This window comes from Nasonia vitripennis (assembly GCF_009193385.2).
Source record: "Nasonia vitripennis strain AsymCx chromosome 3 unlocalized genomic scaffold, Nvit_psr_1.1 chr3_random0009, whole genome shotgun sequence".
Classification (NCBI taxonomy): domain Eukaryota; kingdom Metazoa; phylum Arthropoda; class Insecta; order Hymenoptera; family Pteromalidae; genus Nasonia; species Nasonia vitripennis.
The window spans coordinates 1407377-1434372 of record NW_022279629.1 but is presented as its reverse complement, the minus strand read 5'-3'; the positions used below and the strand labels follow the sequence as shown (position 1 = coordinate 1434372).

The following is a 26996-nucleotide window of genomic DNA, read 5'->3' as shown; positions in this document are numbered from 1 at the left end:
TGTCTCTGCTACCTCTCTCTCTCTCTCTCTCTCTCTCTCTCTCTCTCTCCCTCTCTCTCTCTCTCTCTCTCTCCCTCTCTCTCTCTCTCTCTCTCTCTCTCTCTCTCTCTCTCTCTCTCTCTCTCGCTTTCTTAATCTCGGGAAGAAGTGCTCGGTGGTGCGCGATACGTCTGCTCGGGTCAGTCGTTGAGACAATTCTGAACGAGAAGGAAGTCTCGTTCGTTCTAGAAGTCCTGCGCGACACATTTGATCCATGGAGGCTTAGAAGGTTTGGAGCAACATTTCCATAGATATCATGGCCTTACAATTTCTCGTGCGATAGAAGATACTGGATACATTTGTGCACAAAATGGCTGTGAATGTTCTTTTGTCTGTTTTAATTCTTTAGGTAGGCATATTAGAGACAACCATGATTTTCTTTAGCACAGTGCACAGATGGTCCACGAAAGTAATGTAGATTTCCCTAACCACGAAGAATTTGACGAAACAGATAATAGTAATAACGTAGAGCCAGAGGCTACATGCGAAGAAAATGAAGAAAATACTTATCGAAGAAATGATGAAAATGTCGATAATTTTGAAGAAAGTTTCAAATATATGTTGTCAAAATGATTGGCAGACTTAATTGTCACGGTTCTATGACTGGTGCAATGATAACAAATATTTTTGAAGAGTGCGAAGCACTACTATTTTACGTTTCTTGAATTTACTAAAAAAATTCAAAACGTATATTAAATAAGGCCAGGCAGTTGTTTAAGATTTTATAAATATTGCTGGTGAAATATTTCAAATAGATAGTCCTTTTGAGGGTTTAAAATCACTCGATCGGCAAATCAATGCACTTAAACCATCGCCTGACGGCATTTTAACTTAATTTTTAGATGGAGAATACTTCAAAATCTATTCATTTTTTTCAAATATATATGACCGCGATTCGAATAAATAGTAGATTGTGCAACTAGGGAGGGAGGGGGTGGGGGAATTGCCTACGGCGCCCTTGACTCCCACTCGTGCTCAAAACATCACACGAGTCCGAAAAAGCGACTCCCCCCTTGTTGCACACCGTACTTTTTGTGAAAGTGCAGGAATAGGCCTCTTATCATGCATATGAAAGGAATGGGAAATTCGAGGACTTTTCATTCGACTCCCGTGGGAGTAGTTTTTTCCAGAAAAATTTTTTCCTCCCAAGGGAGTAATTTTTTCCAGAAAAATTTTTTCCAGAAGTTTTTTCCCGCTGCTAAGAAAAACTCGATTTTCCATTCATTTTTACATGCATGGAAAGTGGCCTTTTTCTTGCACGTATCATGAAAACTATATTATAATGAATTAGAAATAGTCAACGCATTAGGTTCAAAAACAGGCATTTACAAATTGGGAGCATTTTATTTTCAAATCGACAATCTACCTCAGCATATAAATTCAGAACTAAGCAGCATACATATTTTGACACTTTGCTGCCATATGTTGTTAAATACGGTTTTCAACGGGTGCTTGATCCATTGCTTCATTATTTACAGAAGCTTGAAAGTGACGAAGGAGTAGAAATTGACTTCGACGACGGGAAATTAATTCTACGTAACATTATCAGCTTTTTTTGGTGATGGTCTTCCGTTCACGAGGTATTCGGACTTTTAGGTCCAAGAGCCAATAAATTCTGCTGGATGTGTGACTGCTCGAGAGGTCGATTGCATTTAGGTTTTTGGAAAAACGTTGTATGCAGAACAGAAGAAGTGTACAATGAACAATTAGCTATTTTAATACAAAACAATTATTCCGATGCAGCGAAAACGGCGACTGGATTAAAGGGCAAGTGTTGTTTAAATGAATTCAAATACTTTCATATTTCTCATAACAACATTTTTGATGTAATGCATGATTTACTATGTGGAATCTGTCCCATGATAATAAAATTAGTACTTCATGAATATATTGTTGTACAAGAAATATCCACTGTATCGCATTTAAATGAAAAAATATCATCATTTAATTTTGGTTATGCAGAAAACACTAATAAATAAGCCTAGTGCCAATTTCACTGTAGCGATGCTTTCCAGAAGTGAGCATACTCTTAGCCAAAAAGCTATGCAAATGTGGTGTCTTACAAGATCGTTGCCGTTTCTTTTGTTTGATAAGGTATCCGAGGGCGATAAATATATGACACTTGTTTTATATTTATTGAGAATAATAGAATTGGCACTTGCGCCAAAATTAAATTCATCGTTGTTGGGGTACTTAGATGAACTTATAAACGACTTTACTGAGTGTTTTATGAGACTTTTTCCAATAATTAATGGCACTCGTGCCGAATATGCTCCGTCTTCTTCGGAACTCCAACTTCCTTCTACTGTCTCTGCTACCTCTCTCTCTCTCTCTCTCTCTCTCTCTCTCTCTCTCTCTCTCTCTCTCCCTCTCTCTCTCTCTCTCTCTCTCTCTCTCCCTCTCTCTCTCTCTCTCTCTCTCTCTCTCTCTCTCTCTCTCTCTCTCTCTCTCGCTTTCTTAATCTCGGGAAGAAGTGCTCGGTGGTGCGCGATACGTCTGCTCGGGTCAGTCGTTGAGACAATTCTGAACGAGAAGGAAGTCTCGTTCGTTCTAGAAGTCCTGCGCGACACATTTGATCCATGGAGGCTTAGAAGGTTTGGAGCAACATTTCCATAGATATCATGGCCTTACAATTTCTCGTGCGATAGAAGATACTGGATACATTTGTGCACAAAATGGCTGTGAATGTTCTTTTGTCTGTTTTAATTCTTTAGGTAGGCATATTAGAGACAACCATGATTTTCTTTAGCACAGTGCACAGATGGTCCACGAAAGTAATGTAGATTTCCCTAACCACGAAGAATTTGACGAAACAGATAATAGTAATAACGTAGAGCCAGAGGCTACATGCGAAGAAAATGAAGAAAATACTTATCGAAGAAATGATGAAAATGTCGATAATTTTGAAGAAAGTTTCAAATATATGTTGTCAAAATGATTGGCAGACTTAATTGTCACGGTTCTATGACTGGTGCAATGATAACAAATATTTTTGAAGAGTGCGAAGCACTACTATTTTACGTTTCTTGAATTTACTAAAAAAATTCAAAACGTATATTAAATAAGGCCAGGCAGTTGTTTAAGATTTTATAAATATTGCTGGTGAAATATTTCAAATAGATAGTCCTTTTGAGGGTTTAAAATCACTCGATCGGCAAATCAATGCACTTAAACCATCGCCTGACGGCATTTTAACTTAATTTTTAGATGGAGAATACTTCAAAATCTATTCATTTTTTTCAAATATATATGACCGCGATTCGAATAAATAGTAGATTGTGCAACTAGGGAGGGAGGGGGTGGGGGAATTGCCTACGGCGCCCTTGACTCCCACTCGTGCTCAAAACATCACACGAGTCCGAAAAAGCGACTCCCCCCTTGTTGCACACCGTACTTTTTGTGAAAGTGCAGGAATAGGCCTCTTATCATGCATATGAAAGGAATGGGAAATTCGAGGACTTTTCATTCGACTCCCGTGGGAGTAGTTTTTTCCAGAAAAATTTTTTCCTCCCAAGGGAGTAATTTTTTCCAGAAAAATTTTTTCCAGAAGTTTCTTCCCGCTGCTAAGAAAAACTCGATTTTCCATTCATTTTTACATGCATGGAAAGTGGCCTTTTTCTTGCACGTATCATGAAAACTATATTATAATGAATTAGAAATAGTCAACGCATTAGGTTCAAAAACAGGCATTTACAAATTGGGAGCATTTTATTTTCAAATCGACAATCTACCTCAGCATATAAATTCAGAACTAAGCAGCATACATATTTTGACACTTTGCTGCCATATGTTGTTAAATACGGTTTTCAACGGGTGCTTGATCCATTGCTTCATTATTTACAGAAGCTTGAAAGTGACGAAGGAGTAGAAATTGACTTCGACGACGGGAAATTAATTCTACGTAACATTATCAGCTTTTTCTGGTGATGGTCTTCCGTTCACGAGGTATTCGGACTTTTAGGTCCAAGAGCCAATAAATTCTGCTGGATGTGTGACTGCTCGAGAGGTCGATTGCATTTAGGTTTTTGGAAAAATGTTGTATGCAGAACAGAAGAAGTGTACAATGAACAATTAGCTATTTTAATACAAAACAATTATTCCGATGCAGCGAAAACGGCGACTGGATTAAAGGGCAAGTGTTGTTTAAATGAATTCAAATACTTTCATATTTCTCATAACAACATTTTTGATGTAATGCATGATTTACTATGTGGAATCTGTCCCATGATAATAAAATTAGTACTTCATGAATATATTGTTGTACAAGAAATATCCACTGTATCGCATTTAAATGAAAAAATATCATCATTTAATTTTGGTTATGCAGAAAACACTAATAAATAAGCCTAGTGCCAATTTCACTGTAGCGATGCTTTCCAGAAGTGAGCATACTCTTAGCCAAAAAGCTATGCAAATGTGGTGTCTTACAAGATCGTTGCCGTTTCTTTTGTTTGATAAGGTATCCAAGGGCGATAAATATATGACACTTGTTTTATATTTATTGAGAATAATAGAATTGGCACTTGCGCCAAAATTAAATTCATCGTTGTTGGGGTACTTAGATGAACTTATAAACGACTTTACTGAGTGTTTTATGAGACTTTTTCCAAATATTAATTTGATTAACAAATTACACCATCTACGCTGAATGCATAGCATGGTCAGGTCCATTATTTCGTCATTATTGCATGCGTTCTGAAGGAAAACACAATAAAATAAAATTGCGTGCTCAAAATGTTCATAATTTTAAAAATCCACCAAAAACTCTTTTACGTATTTCTCAATGTGTACAAAGCGCAAAATGGGGAGGAGGGGATGTGAAATTGAACAAGTTACGAATAGTATCTGGAACAACAAATTTTGTTTGCAGTACACTTTGTAGGCAGAATCTTATCGATCTCCAATAACAATATGATGATTTGGTATTTAGTGCGAAATCAGTGTTTGTTAATGGAACTGAGTATCAAAAAAATTTATATGTCGTTCTTGAAACAGTTGCTACAAGAACTAATGATTTATTGCTGTTTAGGCGAATGGAAGAGATTATATTATTGGATTCTGAAAAAGTATATTTATACAGTTCCGTTTGCTCAACACAATTTTTTGGCGCTGGCCTTAATGCGTATTGCATACAATTGGACTCTATTAATAATGGTCATAGATTTATTCAAACATCAGATCTTGTATATTACAAAACATTTAGTTACTGGCTCGGCTAGTGATGCGCGCTAGTGGTGTACGCGCGCTCCCCCACTAGTCGCGTCGACTCCGCGACGGCATGCGGCTTCGCGCGCGAGCCCCTCTCTCTCTCTCTCTCTCTCGGTTGCTCTCGCTCTCTCTCTCTCTCTCTCTCTCTCTCTCGGTTGCTCTCGCTCTCTCTCTCTCTCTCTCTCTCTCTCTCTCGGTTGCTCTCGCTCTCTCTCTCTCTCTCTCTCTCTCTCTCTCGGTTGCTCTCGCTCTCTCTCTCTCTCTCTCTCTCTCTCTCTCTCTCTCGGTTGCTCTCGCTCTCTCTCTCTCTCTCTCTCTCTCTCTCTCTCTCTCTCTCTCTCTCTCTCTCTCTCTCTCGGTTGCTCTCGCTCTCTCTCTCTCTCTCTCTCTCTCTCTCTCGGTTGCTCTCGCTCTCTCTCTCTCTCTCTCTCTCTCTCGGTTGCTCTCGCTCGCTCCGCCGACCTACCGCGGCGTCGTATTGTGTTTCGTGCTTGTCCTGATTTCGCTTCTTTGTTTCGCGGCGCGACTCCTGGTGTGAACAGGAGCAGGTGCGTGTCGGCTGCGTCGGTACAGCGGTATCCGACAACACCTGGAGAACCGCGGCGGCGCTACCGTGAGGGCATAGTCACCTGCCGAGCCAAGCGTGCTGACTGATGAAATTTACAGAAATCAAACACAGGAAAATAGAAAAAATTCTGCAGGGCTCGGCAGGTGACTATCAAAATATGACAATTGTAAGTAGAAAGGCGAACTGGTTCTTTCGTATATCATACTCATGCTTATAAAGGTAAAATATAGAAATAAAGCTAAATTTATGCATAGTAATATATAAAAAAAGTTGTACCGTAAACTTGTCTGGTTTAACCTTGGGAGTTTTCTCGTTTGACGAATTCTTAAAATTTTTTCTATTTTCCTGTGTTTGATTTCTGTAAATTTCATCAGTCTGCACGCTTGGCATTTCCTTTATTGTTTTTGCTTTTTTCATTCTTGCTTTTTTCATTTTAGTTGATTGTTTAGCACAGGAGGATTTTGGTTGAATACTATCACTTGAATTTGTATGTCTTTTGCTATTTTGTCTCTTTTCACAAGTATGATTTTCCACAATACCTTGTAACAAGTTTTGAAAAGAATCTGTACGTTATAAATTATTGGTCGTACTCACAAAAGAACTCGGGGTGGATTCGACGGTTTTGCTCAATTTTCTGTGCTTGACAGGGCTCGGTGCAAATTATTGCTACTGAGCATCAATTTTGGCAGATTGAGTATCCGTCGAAACTTTCACGTAGAAATGAGTTTTTAATTTATTTTTATTTGGTGTGTATAATAATATACGATATACTACGTTACATAATTAGGTATTTACATTATTATTTGCATTATTTATAATTTTCAGTAATTCTTTTTTTGGTCCCATTTTTATTCCCATTCACGTTAAATCATTTTGATCTAATTCCAAAAAGATCTCTCCATTGATATGTTCATCTGAAAGTGAGAAGTAAGTTAATCGAAAATATTTTATAGCACTGCGCGGCATAAGTCTGCACTTAGCTTATACAGATGCAATAAAATAATCTACGATACATCTGTCATAAGTCTTTCTTTATAGCAATTCGCTGCACTCAGGCACTTATAAACGCCCTGCCGTCAGGTACGACTTATGCCACTTGTATCGTAATATACTATTATATTATGCATTTTAAGCATGACGTACATTAAAAATAGTCTTTCTGTATTATAAAAAACAATTTCGCCGCCGTCGCCGCTGGTTCAAGAATTCTCTATTGCGTTTCCAATTGTCTCTGTCTTTCTTTAACTTATTATGTAGAACTACATTTTTATAACTTTTAGCGACTTACCTATATCTCTATCTTGAACTTTGTCTATCTACTTCTGTTTCAGTCCTCTTTTTCATATATATTTCTATTGTTATCGTTATTTCTGACTACATCGATATCCCTATACATTTATCTACGACTTTGGATCTATGACGAATTTCATCGATACAAGGTATTGTGGAAAATCATACTTGTGAAAAGAGACAAAATAGCAAAAGACATACAAATTCAAGTGATAGTATTCAACCAAAATCCTCCTGTGCTAAACAATCAACTAAAATGAAAAAAGCAAGAATGAAAAAAGCAAAAACAATAAAGGAAATGCCAAGCGTGCAGACTGATGAAATTTACAGAAATCAAACACAGGAAAATAGAAAAAATTTTAAGAATTCGTCAAACGAGAAAACTCCCAAGGTTAAACCAGACAAGTTTACGGTACAACTTTTTTTATATATTACTATGCATAAATTTAGCTTTATTTCTATATTTTACCTTTATAAGCATGAGTATGATATACGAAAGAACCAGTTCGCCTTTCTACTTACAATTGTCATATTTTGATAGTCACCTGCCGAGCCCTGCAGAATTTTTTCTATTTTCCTGTGTTTGATTTCTGTAAATTTCATCAGTCAGCACGCTTGGCTCGGCAGGTGACTATGCCCTCACGGTAGCGCCGCCGCGGTTCTCCAGGTGTTGTCGGATACCGCTGTACCGACGCAGCCGACACGCACCTGCTCCTGTTCACACCAGGAGTCGCGCCGCGAAACAAAGAAGCGAAATCAGGACAAGCACGAAACACAATACGACGCCGCGGTAGGTCGGCGGAGCGAGCGAGAGCAACCGAGAGAGAGAGAGAGAGAGAGAGAGAGAGCGAGAGCAACCGAGAGAGAGAGAGAGAGAGAGAGAGAGCGAGAGCAACCGAGAGAGAGAGAGAGAGAGAGAGAGAGAGAGAGAGAGAGCGAGAGCAACCGAGAGAGAGAGAGAGAGAGAGAGAGAGAGAGAGAGAGTGCGACGCTGTGCCTCCCAACACAGGTGCGCAACACCTAGAGCCTCGCATGCACTAGGATTTTTCTAAACGTAGGATTTGACCGCGATCATCACGTTTGGGAGAACGCTAGGGAGAGGGGAAAATGATCACACACAATGGTTAAGTTTTATTGCACATGTATTTCGCCCAGCCCTTCCCTACAATACGGTGGCTGTAGTGCCTCCCGCGCACAGTTTAGCCACGCAGGGCTTACACTGGGACGCTTAAACACGAGCCACGCTCGTGCAGCAGACGGCTGGCCACAGGCCCAGGTCCAGTCCGCTGACGGCTGACTCTCTCTCTCTCTCTCTCTTTCTCTCTCGCGCGCGCGGGCTATGCCTCCCGCTTGTGGCAAGCCCGACTTGCTGCAGCCGCGCAGCTATAGGGTTTTCTCTTGCGCTGTCTCTATCTCACGCACACGCGTTTCCTCGCACTGTTCTCTCTCTCTCTCTCTCTCTCTCTCGCTCTCTCTCTCTCTCTCTCTCTCTCTCGCTCTCTCTCTCTCTCTCTCTCTCTCTCTCTCTCGCGTGCGCTGGCCAGACGCCTCGCGCAGAAGACGTCTTGGTGTGCGCCCGCACTGTACACCAACACCCTGGTCTCTCGAGTTCTCTCTCTCTCTCTCTAGTGTGCCCGCACCACACTCGTCTCACTCTCGGATCTCTCTCTCTCTCTCTCTCTCTCTCTCTCTCTCTATCTCTTTCTCTCTCTCTCTCTCTCTCTCTCTCTCTCTCTCTCTCTCTCTCTAATACTTTCTTACTCGCTCTCTCCCTGGTGGACGTCCGTCGGTGCTCCCGCCGGCGCCTCCCTGACTCTCGTGGACCTGGTGACGGCTAGCTTCCTCGGCTCTCCCACGCCAAGGCTGCTGGTTGCTCTGGTCCTCCGGACAATGATGGCGGACTGGCTAGCTTCCTTCCTCTCGTGCGGATGGTTGCTGGCTCGTCCGGGTGTCGGCACTTGCTCGTGCCAACGCGCTGCACCTATGACTCTCTCACACTCTCGCACACTCGCACAACCTCGGGAGACTCTCCCGATTCTCCTCGCAACAGAGGAGGCCACGTATCTCTCTCGCACGTCGACGTACTCCGTCGACAGTCGTGAGAGAACTCTCCGATTTCTCGCTCGTTCTCGCGCTCACTCTCCACTCGCGCTCGTCGGGCCCGCGCATCTTCCTCGCGCCTGATTGGCTGGCAGTCCGCGCGGATAGCGAGTCGCACATCGGCGCCCACTGATTGGCTCGCGACATGCGGAGGACCAATCAGCGCGCGCGCCGTCGAGGCTCACTCTCGCGCCAACGATGCTCACTCTCGCGCTAACGTGGACGGTTAGCCGGCCCGTTCCTCGAACTCGAGGTCAGGCTGGCACTGACAACAACAATCCAACTCGCTTGTTTCTTCCGCGCACTCAGAGCTTGGCCGCATCGAACGAGATTCCTCGTATCGACGCGGCTGCGACGTTTGCAACGTCGCAATCCCCTCCCCTTAACAATGCTTCCTCTCTCGGAGAAGTTGGCCTTAAACTTTTTACTGGGTCCTGGGTCCAAACTTTCCTCTTTTCGCAGCATCTCTCCAGCTCCACTCTCTCACTTCCTCTCTTCTCCATTCTCGCTGACTCCTCTCTCGAAGAAGTTGGCCTTAACCCTTTCACTAGGTCCCAGGCCAACACTCTTCTCTCCCCTGCACATCTCTCTAGCACTACTCTCTCACATCCTTTTCTCTCCACCTCCGCTGACTTCTCTCTCTTCTCATTTCCTTCCTCAGCTCTCCGTCTTTCTAGCATTGCCATTTTTCTCCGGCAATCTAGACACAGACCTGAGTGGCTCACTCGTCTGCAAAGTTGGCATGATGTCTGTGGCAATTGCCTACACGCAGGACATTCCCTTCGTGAATGTCCTTTTTGTTGGCATGCCCAGCAGATCATCTCCGGGCAATTCAATGCCCGGTGCCCCACTTTACAGCAGGTGAAGCACGCACCATCTCCTCGCCTCTCCCCTCGAGCCACGGCATTAGCGGTCGGACGCACCAGGCCGCGCCATACGGTAGCTCTCTTTCTCCTCGTTGAAGCTCTCTTTCTCTCACTCGTCCTCTCCTCAACCTCGATAGAAGGCAACTCGTCACCAGGGCCTGCATGCTCTGTCCTCTCGACTGCAGCGGCTCTCTGGGTCTCTCCTTCCTCCTTGTACGCCGCACCGGGAACGCGCATCTTCTCCGCTGGCAGCGGAGGTGCGCAACGGCTATCTAACTCTTTTAGCCGCTCCCAGCGTCGGCCGTACCTCTCCAACTCTTCCCAGCTGTTGACGCATTTTTCGCCAATAGCTCTCCGGTATTCCGGAAGGAGGTTCTGATATGCGATACGAAGCAAATCACGTTCGGATGGAGGTCGGCGAAAGCGCGAAGCCAGATACTGAAGACTCGCGATATACGCCGCAATCTTCTCTTCTCTGTGCTGCGTTCGCTTGCGCAGATCTTCCTCCAAATCCTCCCGACAATACGGAACCATGTATCGGCGACGAAAGGCCCGGCAGAACATCTCCCATGTTCGTAGGCTCTTTCTCTTCGCCCGATACCAGCGGCTTGCCTGCAACTTGAAAATGCACGGCAACACCGCTAGCAGCTCGCGGTCTGGCACCGCTAACGCTACTCTGCACTCACACAGTCGATCAAAGAACTCCTCCGCCTCCTCGTGATCACTCTCGCCCGAGAACTGGAGCTCCCAATGCTTCAGGAACTCCAAAGCCCTGAGCGAGTCGGCTGATCTTTTCCGGCGTTCGGATGACGTCAGGTTCGCTGAGTTAAACTCGCAGCTCGAGTTAACTTCGAGCTCGCTGTCACTGCTCAGCAAACCTCTCTGTCTCCGTCTCTTTCTCGACGCACTTTTCTCTCTCCTCTCACTCTCCTCCTCCGACTCCTCTTCCGCACTCTTCTCTCCTTGTCCACTCTCCTCCTCCGACTCCTCACCCGAGCTCACACAGCTCCGTTGCATACTCGGCCGACCTCCAGAGTTGCCCCAAGAGACGCGGCGTCGCACCGTTTCGCGCTCTGGCTCTAGCAACTCTTTGTCCGCGTCACCAATATCACTCGTGAACACAGACGGTCTGCCTCTCAGCTGGTCTAGAGTAGCTGGGCGAACTGAATCAGTCGTTTTGACTGGGGCTCGCAAACATGGCTTTCGCCCTATTCGCTCTTCCTCCATTTTACGCATCTGTTCTATCGCCTCGACCCGTACCTGCTCTCGCGCCGCCTCCCTCGCCTCCTCACGGACTCGTTGCAGCCGCCGCTCATGCTCTAGCGTGGCTAACTCGTCCCGCAGCTTCGCTCGAGCTTCCAGGAGGGCTTCCTCGTAAGCTTCTCGCCAAGCTACAGAAAGCTCCTCCTCAAAGACTCGAGCTCTCGCATCCTCAAGAGTGAGTCCGCATTCTTCCAACTCTCTCACACGAGCGTCTCTCTCGCTGCGATCGACACTCACTCGGCTCGCATAGCCGCTGTCTACGCTGACGTCTATGCTTGAGCCCGAGCCTCCTCGCAACACATCTCCCTCGGCCACGTCACTGACTGTGCTGGAGGTTGCGCAGGCCGCGGTCCTTGCTATCATCCTTTCGGACAACCGCAAGTAACCTGTCCGTTCGCACCTCGCGATCACAGTACACACACTGTCTCTCTCACTCGAGTACCAACTTGAAGATCTCTCTTGGCTCTCATTGTCACTCGACAACGAGACCGAGGAGTCTCCTTGCTTCCGACTTTCGTCGAAAAGCTTTACTCGCGAGCCCCGCCGACGACGCTTATGACGTACTGTGTGCCAGTCGTCGCCGTTGGCTGACTCGCTGTCGCTAGAGCGCACGCGTCGCAGCACATCTCGTGGGGACACGGTAGAGCCTCCCACGCTATCACGTTTAGCGTTGGGCTCTACTCCAAGTCCCACTACGAACGGCCGTTTCGTCAGCTGATTCATCGCACAATATGGTGCGACTTCAACAGCTGACCACTGATCGCTGAGCTCTCTTCGCCGTCTCTCTCCACACGAAAAGACGTCAGCAGCTTGCCTCGTGGCCCGCTGCGCATCTTTCCGTCGCTCACACTCCGCGCACTTTACACTAACACTCGCGAAAACACTTTACCTCTCCCTTTCGATGATCGCGAATCCCCACAAGGGATGCCAATTGCGACGCTGTGCCTCCCAACACAGGTGCGCAACACCTAGAGCCTCGCATGCACTAGGATTTTTCTAAACGTAGGATTTGACCGCGATCATCACGTTTGGGAGAACGCTAGGGAGAGGGGAAAATGATCACACACAATGGTTAAGTTTTATTGCACATGTATTTCGCCCAGCCCTTCCCTACAATACGGTGGCTGTAGTGCCTCCCGCGCACAGTTTAGCCACGCAGGGCTTACACTGGGACGCTTAAACACGAGCCACGCTCGTGCAGCAGACGGCTGGCCACAGGCCCAGGTCCAGTCCGCTGACGGCTGACTCTCTCTCTCTCTCTCTCTCTCTTTCTCTCTCGCGCGCGCGGGCTATGCCTCCCGCTTGTGGCAAGCCCGACTTGCTGCAGCCGCGCAGCTATAGGGTTTTCTCTTGCGCTGTCTCTATCTCACGCACACGCGTTTCCTCGCACTGTTCTCTCTCTCTCTCTCTCTCGCTCTCTCTCTCTCTCTCTCTCTCTCTCGCGTGCGCTGGCCAGACGCCTCGCGCAGAAGACGTCTTGGTGTGCGCCCGCACTGTACACCAACACCCTGGTCTCTCGAGTTCTCTCTCTCTCTCTCTAGTGTGCCCGCACCACACTCGTCTCACTCTCGGATCTCTCTCTCTCTCTCTCTCTCTCTCTCTCTCTATCTCTTTCTCTCTCTCTCTCTCTCTCTCTCTCTCTCTCTCTCTCTCTCTCTCTCTAATACTTTCTTACTCGCTCTCTCCCTGGTGGACGTCCGTCGGTGCTCCCGCCGGCGCCTCCCTGACTCTCGTGGACCTGGTGACGGCTAGCTTCCTCGGCTCTCCCACGCCAAGGCTGCTGGTTGCTCTGGTCCTCCGGACAATGATGGCGGACTGGCTAGCTTCCTTCCTCTCGTGCGGATGGTTGCTGGCTCGTCCGGGTGTCGGCACTTGCTCGTGCCAACGCGCTGCACCTATGACTCTCTCACACTCTCGCACACTCGCACAACCTCGGGAGACTCTCCCGATTCTCCTCGCAACAGAGGAGGCCACGTATCTCTCTCGCACGTCGACGTACTCCGTCGACAGTCGTGAGAGAACTCTCCGATTTCTCGCTCGTTCTCGCGCTCACTCTCCACTCGCGCTCGTCGGGCCCGCGCATCTTCCTCGCGCCTGATTGGCTGGCAGTCCGCGCGGATAGCGAGTCGCACATCGGCGCCCACTGATTGGCTCGCGACATGCGGAGGACCAATCAGCGCGCGCGCCGTCGAGGCTCACTCTCGCGCCAACGATGCTCACTCTCGCGCTAACGTGGACGGTTAGCCGGCCCGTTCCTCGAACTCGAGGTCAGGCTGGCACTGACAACAACAATCCAACTCGCTTGTTTCTTCCGCGCACTCAGAGCTTGGCCGCATCGAACGAGATTCCTCGTATCGACGCGGCTGCGACGTTTGCAACGTCGCAAGAGAGAGAGAGAGAGAGAGCGAGAGCAACCGAGAGAGAGAGAGAGAGAGAGAGAGAGAGAGAGAGCGAGAGCAACCGAGAGAGAGAGAGAGAGAGAGAGAGAGAGCGAGAGCAACCGAGAGAGAGAGAGAGAGAGAGGGGCTCGCGCGCGAAGCCGCATGCCGTCGCGGAGTCGACGCGACTAGTGGGGGAGCGCGCGTACACCACTAGCGCGCATCACTAGCCGAGCCAGTAACTAAATGTTTTGTAATATACAAGATCTGATGTTTGAATAAATCTATGACCATTATTAATAGAGTCCAATTGTATGCAATACGCATTAAGGCCAGCGCCAAAAAATTGTGTTGAGCAAACGGAACTGTATAAATATACTTTTTCAGAATCCAATAATATAATCTCTTCCATTCGCCTAAACAGCAATAAATCATTAGTTCTTGTAGCAACTGTTTCAAGAACGACATATAAATTTTTTTGATACTCAGTTCCATTAACAAACACTGATTTCGCACTAAATACCAAATCATCATATTGTTATTGGAGATCGATAAGATTCTGCCTACAAAGTGTACTGCAAACAAAATTTGTTGTTCCAGATACTATTCGTAACTTGTTCAATTTCACATCCCCTCCTCCCCATTTTGCGCTTTGTACACATTGAGAAATACGTAAAAGAGTTTTTGGTGGATTTTTAAAATTATGAACATTTTGAGCACGCAATTTTATTTTATTGTGTTTTCCTTCAGAACGCATGCAATAATGACGAAATAATGGACCTGACCATGCTATGCATTCAGCGTAGATGGTGTAATTTGTTAATCAAATTAATATTTGGAAAAAGTCTCATAAAACACTCAGTAAAGTCGTTTATAAGTTCATCTAAGTACCCCAACAACGATGAATTTAATTTTGGCGCAAGTGCCAATTCTATTATTCTCAATAAATATAAAACAAGTGTCATATATTTATCGCCCTCGGATACCTTATCAAACAAAAGAAACGGCAACGATCTTGTAAGACACCACATTTGCATAGCTTTTTGGCTAAGAGTATGCTCACTTCTGGAAAGCATCGCTACAGTGAAATTGGCACTAGGCTTATTTATTAGTGTTTTCTGCATAACCAAAATTAAATGATGATATTTTTTCATTTAAATGCGATACAGTGGATATTTCTTGTACAACAATATATTCATGAAGTACTAATTTTATTATCATGGGACAGATTCCACATAGTAAATCATGCTTTACATCAAAAATGTTGTTATGAGAAATATGAAAGTATTTGAATTCATTTAAACAACACTTGCCCTTTAATCCAGTCGCCGTTTTCGCTGCATCGGAATAATTGTTTTGTATTAAAATAGCTAATTGTTCATTGTACACTTCTTCTGTTCTGCATACAACATTTTTCCAAAAACCTAAATGCAATCGACCTCTCGAGCAGTCACACATCCAGCAGAATTTATTGGCTCTTGGACCTAAAAGACCGAATACCTCGTGAACGGAAGACCATCACCAAAAAAAGCTGATAATGTTACGTAGAATTAATTTCTCGTCGTCGAAGTCAATATCTACTCCTTCGTCACTTTCAAGCTTCTGTAAATAATGAAGCAATGTATCAAGCACCCGTTGAAAACCGTATTTAACAACATCGGTATGGCAGCAAAGTGTCAAAATATGTATGCTGCTTAGTTCTGAATTTATATGCTGAGGTAGATTGTCGATTTGAAAATAAAATGCTCCCAATTTGTAAATGCCTGTTTTTGAACCTAATGCGTTGACTATTTCTAATTCATTATAATATAGTTTTCATGATACGTGCAAGAAAAAGGCCACTTTCCATGCATGTAAAAATGAATGGAAAATCGAGTTTTTCTTAGCAGCGGGAAAAAACTTCTGGAAAAAATTTTTCTGGAAAAAATTACTTCCTTGGGAGGAAAAAATTTTTCTGGAAAAAACTAGTCCCACGGGAGTCGAATGAAAAGTCCTCGAATTTCCCATTCCTTTCATATGCATGATAAGAGGCCTATTCCTGCACTTATCACAAAAAGTACGGTGTGCAACAAGGGGGAGTCGCTTTTTCAGACTCGTGTGATGTTTTGAGCACGAGTGGGAGTCAAGGGCGCCGTAGGCAATTCCCCCCCCCCCCCCTCCCTAGTTGCACAATCTACTATTTATTCGAATCGCGGTCATATATATTTGAAAAAAATGAATAGATTTTGAAGTATTCTCCATCTAAAAATTAAGTTAAAATGCCGTCAGGCGATGGTTTAAGTGCATTGATTTGCTGATCGAGTGATTTTAAACCCTCAAAAGGACTATCTATTTGAAATATTTCATCAGCAATATTTATAAAATCTTAAACAACTACCTGGCCTTGTTTAATATACGTTTTGAATTTTTTTAGTAAATTCAAGAAACGTAAAATAGTAGTGCTTCGCACTCTTCAAAAATATTTGTTATCATTGCACCAGTCATAGAACCGTGACATTTAAGTCTGCCAATTATTTTGACAACATATATTTTTAAACTTTCTTCAAAATTATCGACATTTTCATAATTTCTTCGATAAGTATTTTCTTCATTTTCTTCGCATGTAGCCTCTGGCTCTACGTTATTACTATTATCTGTTTCGCCAAATTCTTCGTGGTTAGGGAAATCTACATTACTTTCGTGGACCACCTGTGCACTGTGCTAAAGAAAATCATGGTTGTCTCTAATATACCTACGTAAAGAATTAAAACAGACAAAAGAACATTCACAGCCATTTTGTACACAAATGTATCCAGTATCTTCTATCGCACGAGAAATTGTAAGGCCATGATATCTATGGAAATGTTGCTCCAAACCTTCTAAGCCTCCATGGATCAAATTGTTACGCAAAAAACAGTTCAAACAATTCATATTTTATAACTAAAAATACCTAGTAACCTCTATTATCGTTGAAATCCTACGTGAAAAAGATTTATCCAGGCTGTATACAGGTTATATACAGGCTATATACAATCGGCTGTATACAAAAGTGATTGTATATAAACTATATACAGTCTATATACAGACTGGATAGAAAAAAAATTAACGAGGATGATTACTATGGCAAGCAAGGAAAATTTTTCTTGTTTTTGCTTAATTTTGTATAGCCTGTATGCAGACTGTATACAGACTGGATAAAATAAGTGATTACTTTTGTATAAAGTCTGTATACAATTGGCTATTTATAACCTGTATATAGACTAGATCAATTTTTTCCACGTGGGATTATATCGCATTCGTTTTTGATTTACAAATGATCTTGATCTGTATTGATTTATTGAATAAATGTATCTTTTCTGATTGTAATAGTTCTTACTTCAAATGTTTTTTAAAATAATAGATTTGAATTATAACATTTAAGCCTTTATATTACTAATAGTAGAAAAAACACAAAATAGTATAGGGCAGATTTTAATTAACATATAACTCAATTCTTTAAAATTCTCAGGTATTACCAATCAAATTTCAGCTCATAAATACCTCCAGCCCACAATCAATGAAGGATTCAAACAAAAATACATAACAATTACTATGATATTTATTGTTTAACATTTTAGTACATTTTAAATTTATATTTTGGAAAAAAATATTTAAAAACTGGTCAATGATAGGTTGTGGAATATTAAATTAATACACATAACTATATGAAACATTTGCAAAATAATTGTTCAAAACTGGACTGTAATTTATCAATTATAAAATTTGAAATTGAATGGTTTGCACTGGGGACAGAAGATAATACATGTAAATTGTGTTATGAATTTTTACATAAATTTGTATGAAGTTTATTAAAATATATGCATTGTATGATAAGTGGCTTTTAAAGTATAATTAAATTGTAATGTTGGAAATTGACCAGTTTTTGATTATAGTGATTATATGGACGAAATGTTGACAAAAATTGTCAACTAAATTTGTACGAAAAATAATACGTGTACGCGATTCTAATACAATGACTGTTAGCATGAACATTTGTATATAAACAAACATTTGGGTTTTACATTTAGAAAGAAATTATTTTTACTTCTTATCAGCAAAAGCCACGTTGATATTCAGATATTTTTTATAGTTTATAATCAAATTTTACTCACCTTCTAATACAGCTAATGCCGTATCATCGATGTTTAGTCATAGTCATATTGTGCGGAAGTGAACTGCGGCGGCCCCTGCACGGGAACGTGCCAGTCGAGCACTCAGGCAAAGCCCATTGTGCTGTGCCTCCTTTACCATTAGTAATTACTTTACAAATTCTTGTTTATAGTTTCGGCAACTCGTACATAGATCCCTTGAGCAGTACTTTGGCACCGTCTTTACCTGAAGCCCCTTAACAATAAGGCATGTTGTAGCCGAGACGAAACTACCACTGATCAGTGTACCTATTTTGTTTAAGCCTGCGATTTTGCAGTTGTAAATCCAAGGTTTTCGGATTAGGCAAATGCCTGTACGCACCCCCGCCATACGTCTAGCCAGAACGGTCGAGGCGTTCTTGCAATGATGCAGATTAATCTGCGTAAGCTCTATGGTTGGTTCCGGTACAGATCCGGCCCCATTCATATTGTTCACATTGTTGCGTTGCCCTTGATCAGCCATCTTGTTCGAGAGCACCACTACCCACATCAACCTCTATGTTTACCTTATTGAGTCCAGGATCGACCTCCATAACCTCGACTTCCGTCTGACCCGGCTCTTTCTCTGTCTTTTCCTTGAACGGGACGACGTGTACCCTGCCGCTTCCACAGAAAGGTTTGAAGTCAAGGTCCTTCAGTGCCTCGACCTTAGCCCCTTCCAGCAGCACCCGAATAGCTGTCTCCTTGGTGCCCACCGTTACTGTTTTGGTTTCGACGACCACCCAGGAGTCCCGTGTGAGTGTGGTGTTCTGCCTTTTCAAGCGCTTCACCATGACCTCCGGAGTATGCACTCCGGGGGCGTAGATCATCGCTCTGACCATTCATTGTATGGTCCGATTCATTGTATGTACATACTTACGGTGTTTCTATGACGTTCTAATAAATAAAAAGAAAATTTTAGTTCTTCGCAAAAAACAACATGAAACGGGCATGGTAAATTATGTAGTAATTGTTTTGAGAGTTGTTCCTCGCTTCATTACGATTAAATATAATAAACTTGGCTTTGTTTGATTGATCTCAGTTCTTTTCTATCTGTGATAGAATATATCAAACTCGCCTAACATTTTACTTTTTTAAAAGTTAATTTTTTTTAGAGATTTCAGTCTTTTTTGTAATTTTTTTTTGAGTATTTTATATTTCTCCTAAAAATAAAATATAAGCATCTTTAGCACCTTATGACAGTGCATATGCCCTCACAACAGCTTTGCATGAGCCCAGCACATACACGCGCGCGAAGCGCACACACACACATACAGACACGCATTGCGACGACTATCGAGGCGGCAGGAGCCGCGCGCGAAGCATATAGAAGTAGAGTAGGAGGGGGGGGGGGGGCAAAAGGAAACCAACGTGACAATAGCCGACGCCGACTAATAAACACGCAACATCAGAGAATGAGATAGCAGAACCGGATTCGCACGAAGCAATCCGAAGGGCCCTGAATCGATCGAAGAAGGACTATCGATCAGCAGAGAAAATCGCGACTCGCTCTCTCGACTCCCGACTCTGGTAACGACCACACGTGGCCAGGAGCCACGGAAGCCGGCCAGCCGTCGGAGCCGCTCATCTCCAAGGGCGCAGCTCCAGACCAGTTCAGTTGACAGTGGATCAGAATCTATTTCGTTTACGGCATTTCCTAAAGATTCTATTGATATTTCTTCCGTCATTGCATTTATTAATTCTTGTATCATTTCTTCTTGTGTCAAGTTAGTTTTTAAGATAGGAATATCGTTAATTTTCGGTGGCATCTCATTTCTCATGGCTTCAATTATTACTTTGTTCATTTCTGCAAATGTTGATTGTGGTTTTGGCTCTCTTGCGCACTTTCTTTTCTTTAATGGTTTATCTTTTTCCTCCGTCATGTCATTTGTTAATTCTAGCATCCTTTCTTCTTTTGTTTCGAGAGATCGTAATACAGGAGTATTGCTGGCTTCTAGTGGCGCCATTTCTTTGATGACTTTGGCTATTTCTGTGTTCACTTCTGCACATGTTGATTGTTTTTTTGGCGTTCTTGCGCTCTTTCTTTTCTTTAGTGGTTTATTTTTTCTTCCGTCTCGCGATTATCTATGGGCGGTTCTCGTATGGGTGTCTTTTTTTACTCGTTTTGCTTCTTTTCTTTTTTTGTTGGTTGGTTGTTGTGCTGTTTTATTAATTTTTATTGGCATATTGGGTGCCCTGAGTTCTGGATATTCGTCGGTCATTGTACCTTGTGATTTTATTTCCTTCGGTGTTTCCTTAGCTTTTTTTTTTATTTGTTGAATATTGTATCTAGCTGTCTGACCTCTGCTATTTTCTTAGCATTCGGGTTTGCTTGTAATGTCAATCTTGTTTCTTCCCATTCTTTGATTTCTTCTAGAGTGACTCTCTTTTTGCATTCCATGCATTTCGTGGCGGGTTTCTTTGGACTGTTTTTAAATGATATGTTTCTCACAAATATCGATCCTGTCGGTGATTTTCGTACGCAATCTTTGCAAATTTGTTTTTTGTACAACCTTTGATACAGAATTGTTTTGCGTAAATTGTCTGTCGTATTAGCTTGTTGGTGCATCTTCCACACGCGGATGCTGGTCTTGAAGTTACTAATGGAATTAGGCAGCTTCCACAGATGAGTATCGGGTCCATAGGTATTCCAATCGTGTGTAGCTGAGTTACGGTGTTTATTGTCTCTCCTCTTTCATAGAAGGATGACATAAAACAAATGCTGCAGAGTGATAATCTTCGTATTTGTCCTACGTAGAAGCAGGTAACTCCCTCTCTCAATCTGATACAGGTTGATCGCAGCAAGGTGTTGGAAACCTCTGGATATTGGCTCGAGATGACTCCGTCGAATGGCGTATCGTCCTCCTGCATGATTATCCTATATTTATTTGTTTGTTGGTTATTTTACTTTTTATCATACCGTATTCTATATTATTTTCTGCCCTTCTTATTTTTATTATGCATTGGTTAATTTTGACACACCGTATATAATTTTTTTTATAAGATTGATTATTCACGCAATAAATATATATATATATATATATATATATATATATATATATATATATATATATATATATATATATATATATATATATATATATATATATATATATATATATATATATATATATATATATATATATATATATATATATATATATATATATATATAATATATATATATATATATATATAGTGAACATTTCACACGATAAATATAGTATTCATTAGTTTTTCTTCACACAACAATTTTTTTTTATTTATTTGCTTTTGATAGTATATATACTCCACACAATTATTATTTATTACTTGTGATATATATTTTCTTATATATCTTTATACGGAATCCGGTCTTTCGTTTGGATAATTCGGAATCTCCGTGTATGAAGGTTCTCTTGGGCACGTTGTAGTTATGCATGATAAGCAATTTAATAAGTCTACAAAGCATAATTACTCCGATTAGTCCCGCACTTGCGGTTCCAAATGCCAAAAAACTTGACCACATCCGATCCCATGTATTTCTTGCTATTACTTCGATAGCTCGTTCGTCGAACATATTTGTTATCGTAATTCGTTCTTGGTTTACTTGTTTGCCCGACATTCCTAATGCTATTTTGTTTAGTACAGTTGGTTTTTCAATTGGAAATAGTATCATGTCACGGAGTCTATTCAAATCTTTTTCTCCGTAGATTCCCCCTATAGCTAGAGTTTCCGGGCTCATATACCTCCATGCAGGTTTCGACTGCGGTTTAAGCGTTTCGGGCTCTTCCCCCACAATTGGCATAGGTAACATTTTATACCAATAGCTATCTATTTTAAACATTGCAGGTATTCTGCTGTCACACGTTATTTGCGTACCGGTTCTCACAAGTATACGGGTTCTAGGAGCTAGGAAGAGCTCCTCTTCTCCGCGCCGCATTGGGAGCTGCTCGTAACACTTTCACGTCGTGTTTCTAATTTTGACCTCCACGCGTAGACATTTTAACAGATGTACCGCCTCTCCGGCCACCACGCCTATATAACCATTCGACTCCATGAGTCTGTATCCGAACTCATCCGGTGATATGGTTGCGATCGAAATTGCGTTTTTAAGTACTTTTCGTTCAAGTTCGCATTTTTGTTGTAAAATTTTATAATACATTTCTTGAAACTATCCCCTCATGTGTTTTTCTATGTATAAAAATTTTGAATTGACGTATGCAAAAATGTCTAAGTTGGTTGTGCTTATAGGTGACTTTTTAATTAATTCTCCTGAATGTGTATTTTCTAACACGAATAATTTCGGATGTTCGGTTCCAAAAAATATGTATCCGCATTTGTGCAATTCGGTCGTTTTCCATAAAGCAAATGTTATATCTTCGGATTTTAAAGAGCACATGACTTCGTCATGGATTTTATTTAGATAGCCCTCATAAAGTACCGAATATTTATTAAGGTGCAACGCACACCTGTTTTTAATATGATTTTATTTGAGTTTAAATGTATCGGTGTTGAATAATCTTGAAGCGAAATTTCAAGCCAACCTGCGACGTATACATCGTCCCATCGTCCGTACGGATCGGAATATGATCCCCCCGTGCATTGACCCTCACTGTTACTTCTACCGGTAAAAACCACGTGTTTGTATTGTGTACTATTTCCGCGAAGTCCTATCATCCTCGTTTCCCCTATCTGAAAATACCCGGTTTGTTGCATTACGTCGCATTCGCGCTGAGTTAATTCTTTAAAGTAACTTATTTCGCCCGCTGCTACTCGTGATTACGCGTGTTATTTTGACTGAACATTTATATACATGAGTTGACGAATATTCGTTAATTTGTAGTAATTGAGCGTAAGTTCGCGTGACGTTAACAGTTGGTTTCTTTATGTCACAATCTCCGATATCTAGTAATGATATTGTTGTTAGATTCGAAAGATGATCTCCAGAATCGTAACCGTACAATCCGTTTACGGTATGAAGGGTGCTTAAAAGCAAGAAGGGCAGCCAGGGTATGACCATGTGCAAAGAAACGAAATACGATCTTTCAAGATTTCGTTTTACACTCTCGATTATTTATTTGGATACATATTTAAAATAAATAATAATTCCCGATGTTATTAACACAAGTATGAATATGATCGCGATTATTACAGAGTATGATATTAAAACGGTTTGATACTTGAATTGTAAAAACTTTTCCTTTGTTATTTCTCGGGCTTCTCTTTCAATCTCCCAGAAATATTGGTTTCCTTCTTCTTGGCTTAGTTCTTCAAAAATTTCGTTTGTTGTTTGCTCTTTAAAAATGTGCGTGAGTTTCTTTATGTTCAATGTCTTTTCTGGTAGGATTATCTCATGGTTCGGGTTCGTTTTTGTCACTGATCCTTGTATATTCATGCCCTTGAACTCGATGTTGCATGTGTTGCGAATTTTTAGCAACCCGACTCCATCCAGTGTGACATTGCCTTGATTGTCATGACATTGATATTGTATTATATTTGGTTTGCTGAAGGCGTACAGAATATTACCTGTAGATTTGAGAAATGTCATGTAGTCAAGGTGTTCTTTTTTATAGACTATTCGTCAAGTGTTATAATCTGTATCCTCTGGGTTCATCAATAGGGTGCTTTCGCAACTATTTTGATCGTTAAAAGTAAACCATTGTGCTGGACAAATAATTAATTGGTCACCGTGTTTGCATTCTTGAATTTCTTCGTAACTGGCATGGTAGTGTGAATTATTGTGTACTAGCATATAGCGACTGCGCGGTTTGATATATGCGCTGCGCACGGTATTGTTAATGTCTTGCGGAATCGGCATTGGCTTGACTCCGTAAAGTTGTACTCGCTTCTCGTTTACGCAAGGAATTCGTATTTCAATGTATATTTGATCTTTGTCTGTTCCGTAACTTGTTTCGATCCATTGGTTCAATTCGGCTGCGTTAGTGATATTAATTACAGGGAATTTACATGTTCGATAATAAATATTAAAACTTCGTTTGATTTGGCGAAGTATTTCCGTGTCCATAAGACTTGCTCCTAACTTATTTTCTTTAATGCTTAGCAGGTTTATTTTAATGGCTTTAAAGTTTTGCAAGTTGTTCATCTAGTTGCGCCTGCATTTGCATGACTATTGAATATACTTGGGTGTTATATCGGCTTTTAACCAACATAGATGAGTCGCTATTGACAATCGGCAAGTCGCGTATTTTAGAGTAAATTTCATCCTTGTTCTTAATTAGTTTCTTCATTTTTTGCTGAGTGCACTTTCTGCAAATATGCCGCCATCTTTCTCGAATATTTGTGCTTTTGAAATCTCGTAGACATCCTTCCTTAGGCGGTTGCGAATTAGTTTGCTTTCAATCATAGTACTTGGTATTTCTTGTTCTTCATCTCAGTGTTCTGACCGCAAATATAGCTTCTTTTACATCTTGAAATTTTTCGTACAAATCTTCGAAGTAAGATCCAAGTGTTGTAAAATTGTCAGGTATGCTGTGTCCTGATATAACTCTGAGTTGGCGAAACGCAAGTTCGAGGTTATGGATTGCTTTTTCTCTTACCGCAAGGTCAATCATAATCGTGACATTGCGATAGTCTTGGCTGAACGTGACATTTTGCAATTTCTCAAATATTATTCCAGATTGCTGCCATGGCTCTATGTTTTGTTGGATCCAAACAAAATTTCCTGGTTGTGTTTTTTTTTGCGTAGTTTATTCCTATTAGGAGAAGATTGAGTACGATGACCAAGTGGGACGCCATTTCTCTGTTATTTTCCTTTTATTCCGGCTGAAACATGTATAAGAGAAAGATGTGTTTTATAACTAAAATCTGTTGTTTCTTGTCTTTTTTCTTGGGTTATTTTTGCGAAATAACGTGCATGATTCGCATGGGCGTGTATCCCTTTTACATGAAAAGCATATTACATTCGTTAGTAGATCACGTTGATGAGATGGGAGAGTATATATGTTACGTCCGTCGTTTGAGAGACTTATGGCTGTGCAAAGGCTGCATCTTCGCCACACTGGTAGTGGTTTCTTACACTCTTCGCACTCGCCAAAGGTGGTTTTATTTCCGAAGCCTTGTTTTCCGAATTTAAGCTCGAGATTCCAAATGTGCGTAAAGCCTGGTTGTAAATAAGTCGGACTATCGATATCAATGTCCGGGCGTACTCTTCCTGCTGTGTAGCGGTGTAATTCGTGAACGCCGGTGGACAATGCTATTTCCGTATTTATGGGTCGTCTCCAAATGACTCCACTATACATAGGTATGTTGCTGCTCGGGAGACCGCCCAAGAACGTGCACATCTGGCTCCAGCGATGATGCTCCACCCTCGGATTTTTCTTGCCTCTGTTTCTCCAGCCACTAATTTCGACACTACAAGAAAAGCAGCGAACTGCGTCTCTGCGTTGCGTATAGTAAAAGCCTTCGGCTGCCAATCATTTCGAATACACTTCTTTTACAGGCCACCCCTCGAAGCTTTCTCTCCGTAATATTTCAAATCGAAATGTTCTCCTCTCCATAGTGGCATATTCTTTTCGCCATGGATTATTGTCATCCTTCTTTTTACTTCGGAAATCGGGATGTTGCATGAGTTCGCATGCTGCTTTATTTATTTTTCGGTAGGTTATCTTTTGTTGGTTATCTGGGTTTAAACTTCGCAGTGTTTCACGAGTTGATTCTATAGCTTCGCGGAAAGTTTCATTTTTGTTGTACATAATTGACGTTATAAATTCTATGTTGTCCCCTAGGGGACGGTGGTATGCAGGAGTGATGCCTTGTCGGGACTCATGCCTCATTTGCAGCCCGTAACACAAGATTTGTTTAAGAGTATTGTCTTGAATTGTAGGTGTTGCCATTTTGCTTCGTCGGCTGGATTATCAACGGCGTTATGGTGTCGTTTCGTGTTATGTTCCTAGAGGGAGATATCGCTTTCTTTATTTATGCTTGAACTCTTCACTCTTGATTTGGTTAGGCGTTTGTTTAGTGGATACACGTATTCATGCTTTTTTTTTTTACTTAATACATTTGAAATGAGTACAAACGACGTGTGTGCGCATATAAGTATGTGTGTACGCAGATATATTTATACATATACATATATTAATCTAAAAATAACGCATATTTTTAGACCTCCTCAGGCTCTATATATGAAACTCGATGTCTATTTGCATTTACGGTTTTAATTTTCTTATTTTTCATTCGGATTTTAACGTTTCGCTGGTTGTTAAAAACAACAGTATACGGCCCTTCATATTGGTCAGCTAATTTATATTGTTTTCCCCCTTTAAGTAACCAAACTGTATCATCGATTCTAAATTCTTTTGGGTTTATTTTTTTTGTCATAATAATATTTTGAGCGAATTTTCGATTCAATTCATTTTTCGCGAGCAATTCTTTGGAGTTCGTTCAAGCGTTTACTAAGGTTTACAACGTAATCATTATACGTGGGAATGAGATCTTCCGGCTTCAGTGGCTCGTTCGAAGAAACGCGAGCTAAATGTCCGAAAACTAACTCATATGGCGTGAACTGATGACCCTCGTGAGGCACGGTATTGTAACAAAAAGTTGCTAATTCTATGCATTCGTCCCAAATTTCTTTATCTAAAGCGGTTTTAATATATTCGGTTAATGAATGATGTGCTCTTTCCAAGGATCCGTTAGATTGAGGATGATACGCAGTGGTTTTTACTTGTTTAATACGGAATTTCTTTGCTACTCGTCTCATTAAACTTGACATGAAATTACTTCCTTGATCTGTGAGAATCGTAAGAGGTGCGCCAAAAATACATGTAATGTCCCACGTTTATATACCTATAGTACGAATGCGTATAACGCCTAATAGACGGCATCCACATACACACAAACCAACGAGAGCTGTACCGATTGCGACAATACACTACCGAGCGCAGAAAATCGGAGCGAGTGCTCTGACCTTCGCGTCAGCACTCCTCGCGCGCGAAACACGATTGCAAGACATACGCGACGATCCTGTGTGGCCGGTGCTGATTGGGCGACCGCGATCTTCTTCATCTAAATTACAAAACTGCTTGCATCGACACCGAGGCTTTAAAAACCCTGGAGCCGATCCACGCAGCCCCCTTTTTGCGTAGTTACTTGCTCACTATCGGTTGTAGTTGATTCTAAGGAGAAGCGGCGGTGT

The 26996-nt window shown here is 41.9% G+C and overlaps 1 protein-coding gene across 1 annotated transcript; it reads right to left on the bottom strand.

The window, feature by feature from the left end:
* Positions 1 to 6673: 6673 nt before the first annotated feature.
* On the bottom strand, positions 6674 to 11697 carry LOC116416849 (cyclin-dependent kinase 11B-like). Its single transcript, XM_031927051.1, has 2 exons — positions 10185 to 11697; positions 6674 to 6729 (listed from the first exon to the last, which is right to left on the bottom strand). Exons 1-2 carry the CDS (start codon positions 11695 to 11697, stop codon positions 6674 to 6676), a joined length of 1569 nt encoding a protein of 522 aa, XP_031782911.1.
* Positions 11698 to 26996: the final 15299 nt, after the last annotated feature.

Coding starts and splice junctions, on each gene's coding strand:
- LOC116416849 (XM_031927051.1), bottom strand. CDS start 11,697: ATGATAGCAAGGACCGCGGCCTGCGCAACCTCCAGCACAGTCAGTGAC. Junction 6,730..10,184: donor CGAGGTTGAGGAGAGGACGA/GTGAGAGAAAGA, acceptor TCTCACTTTCAG/ATGAACATATCAATGGAGAG.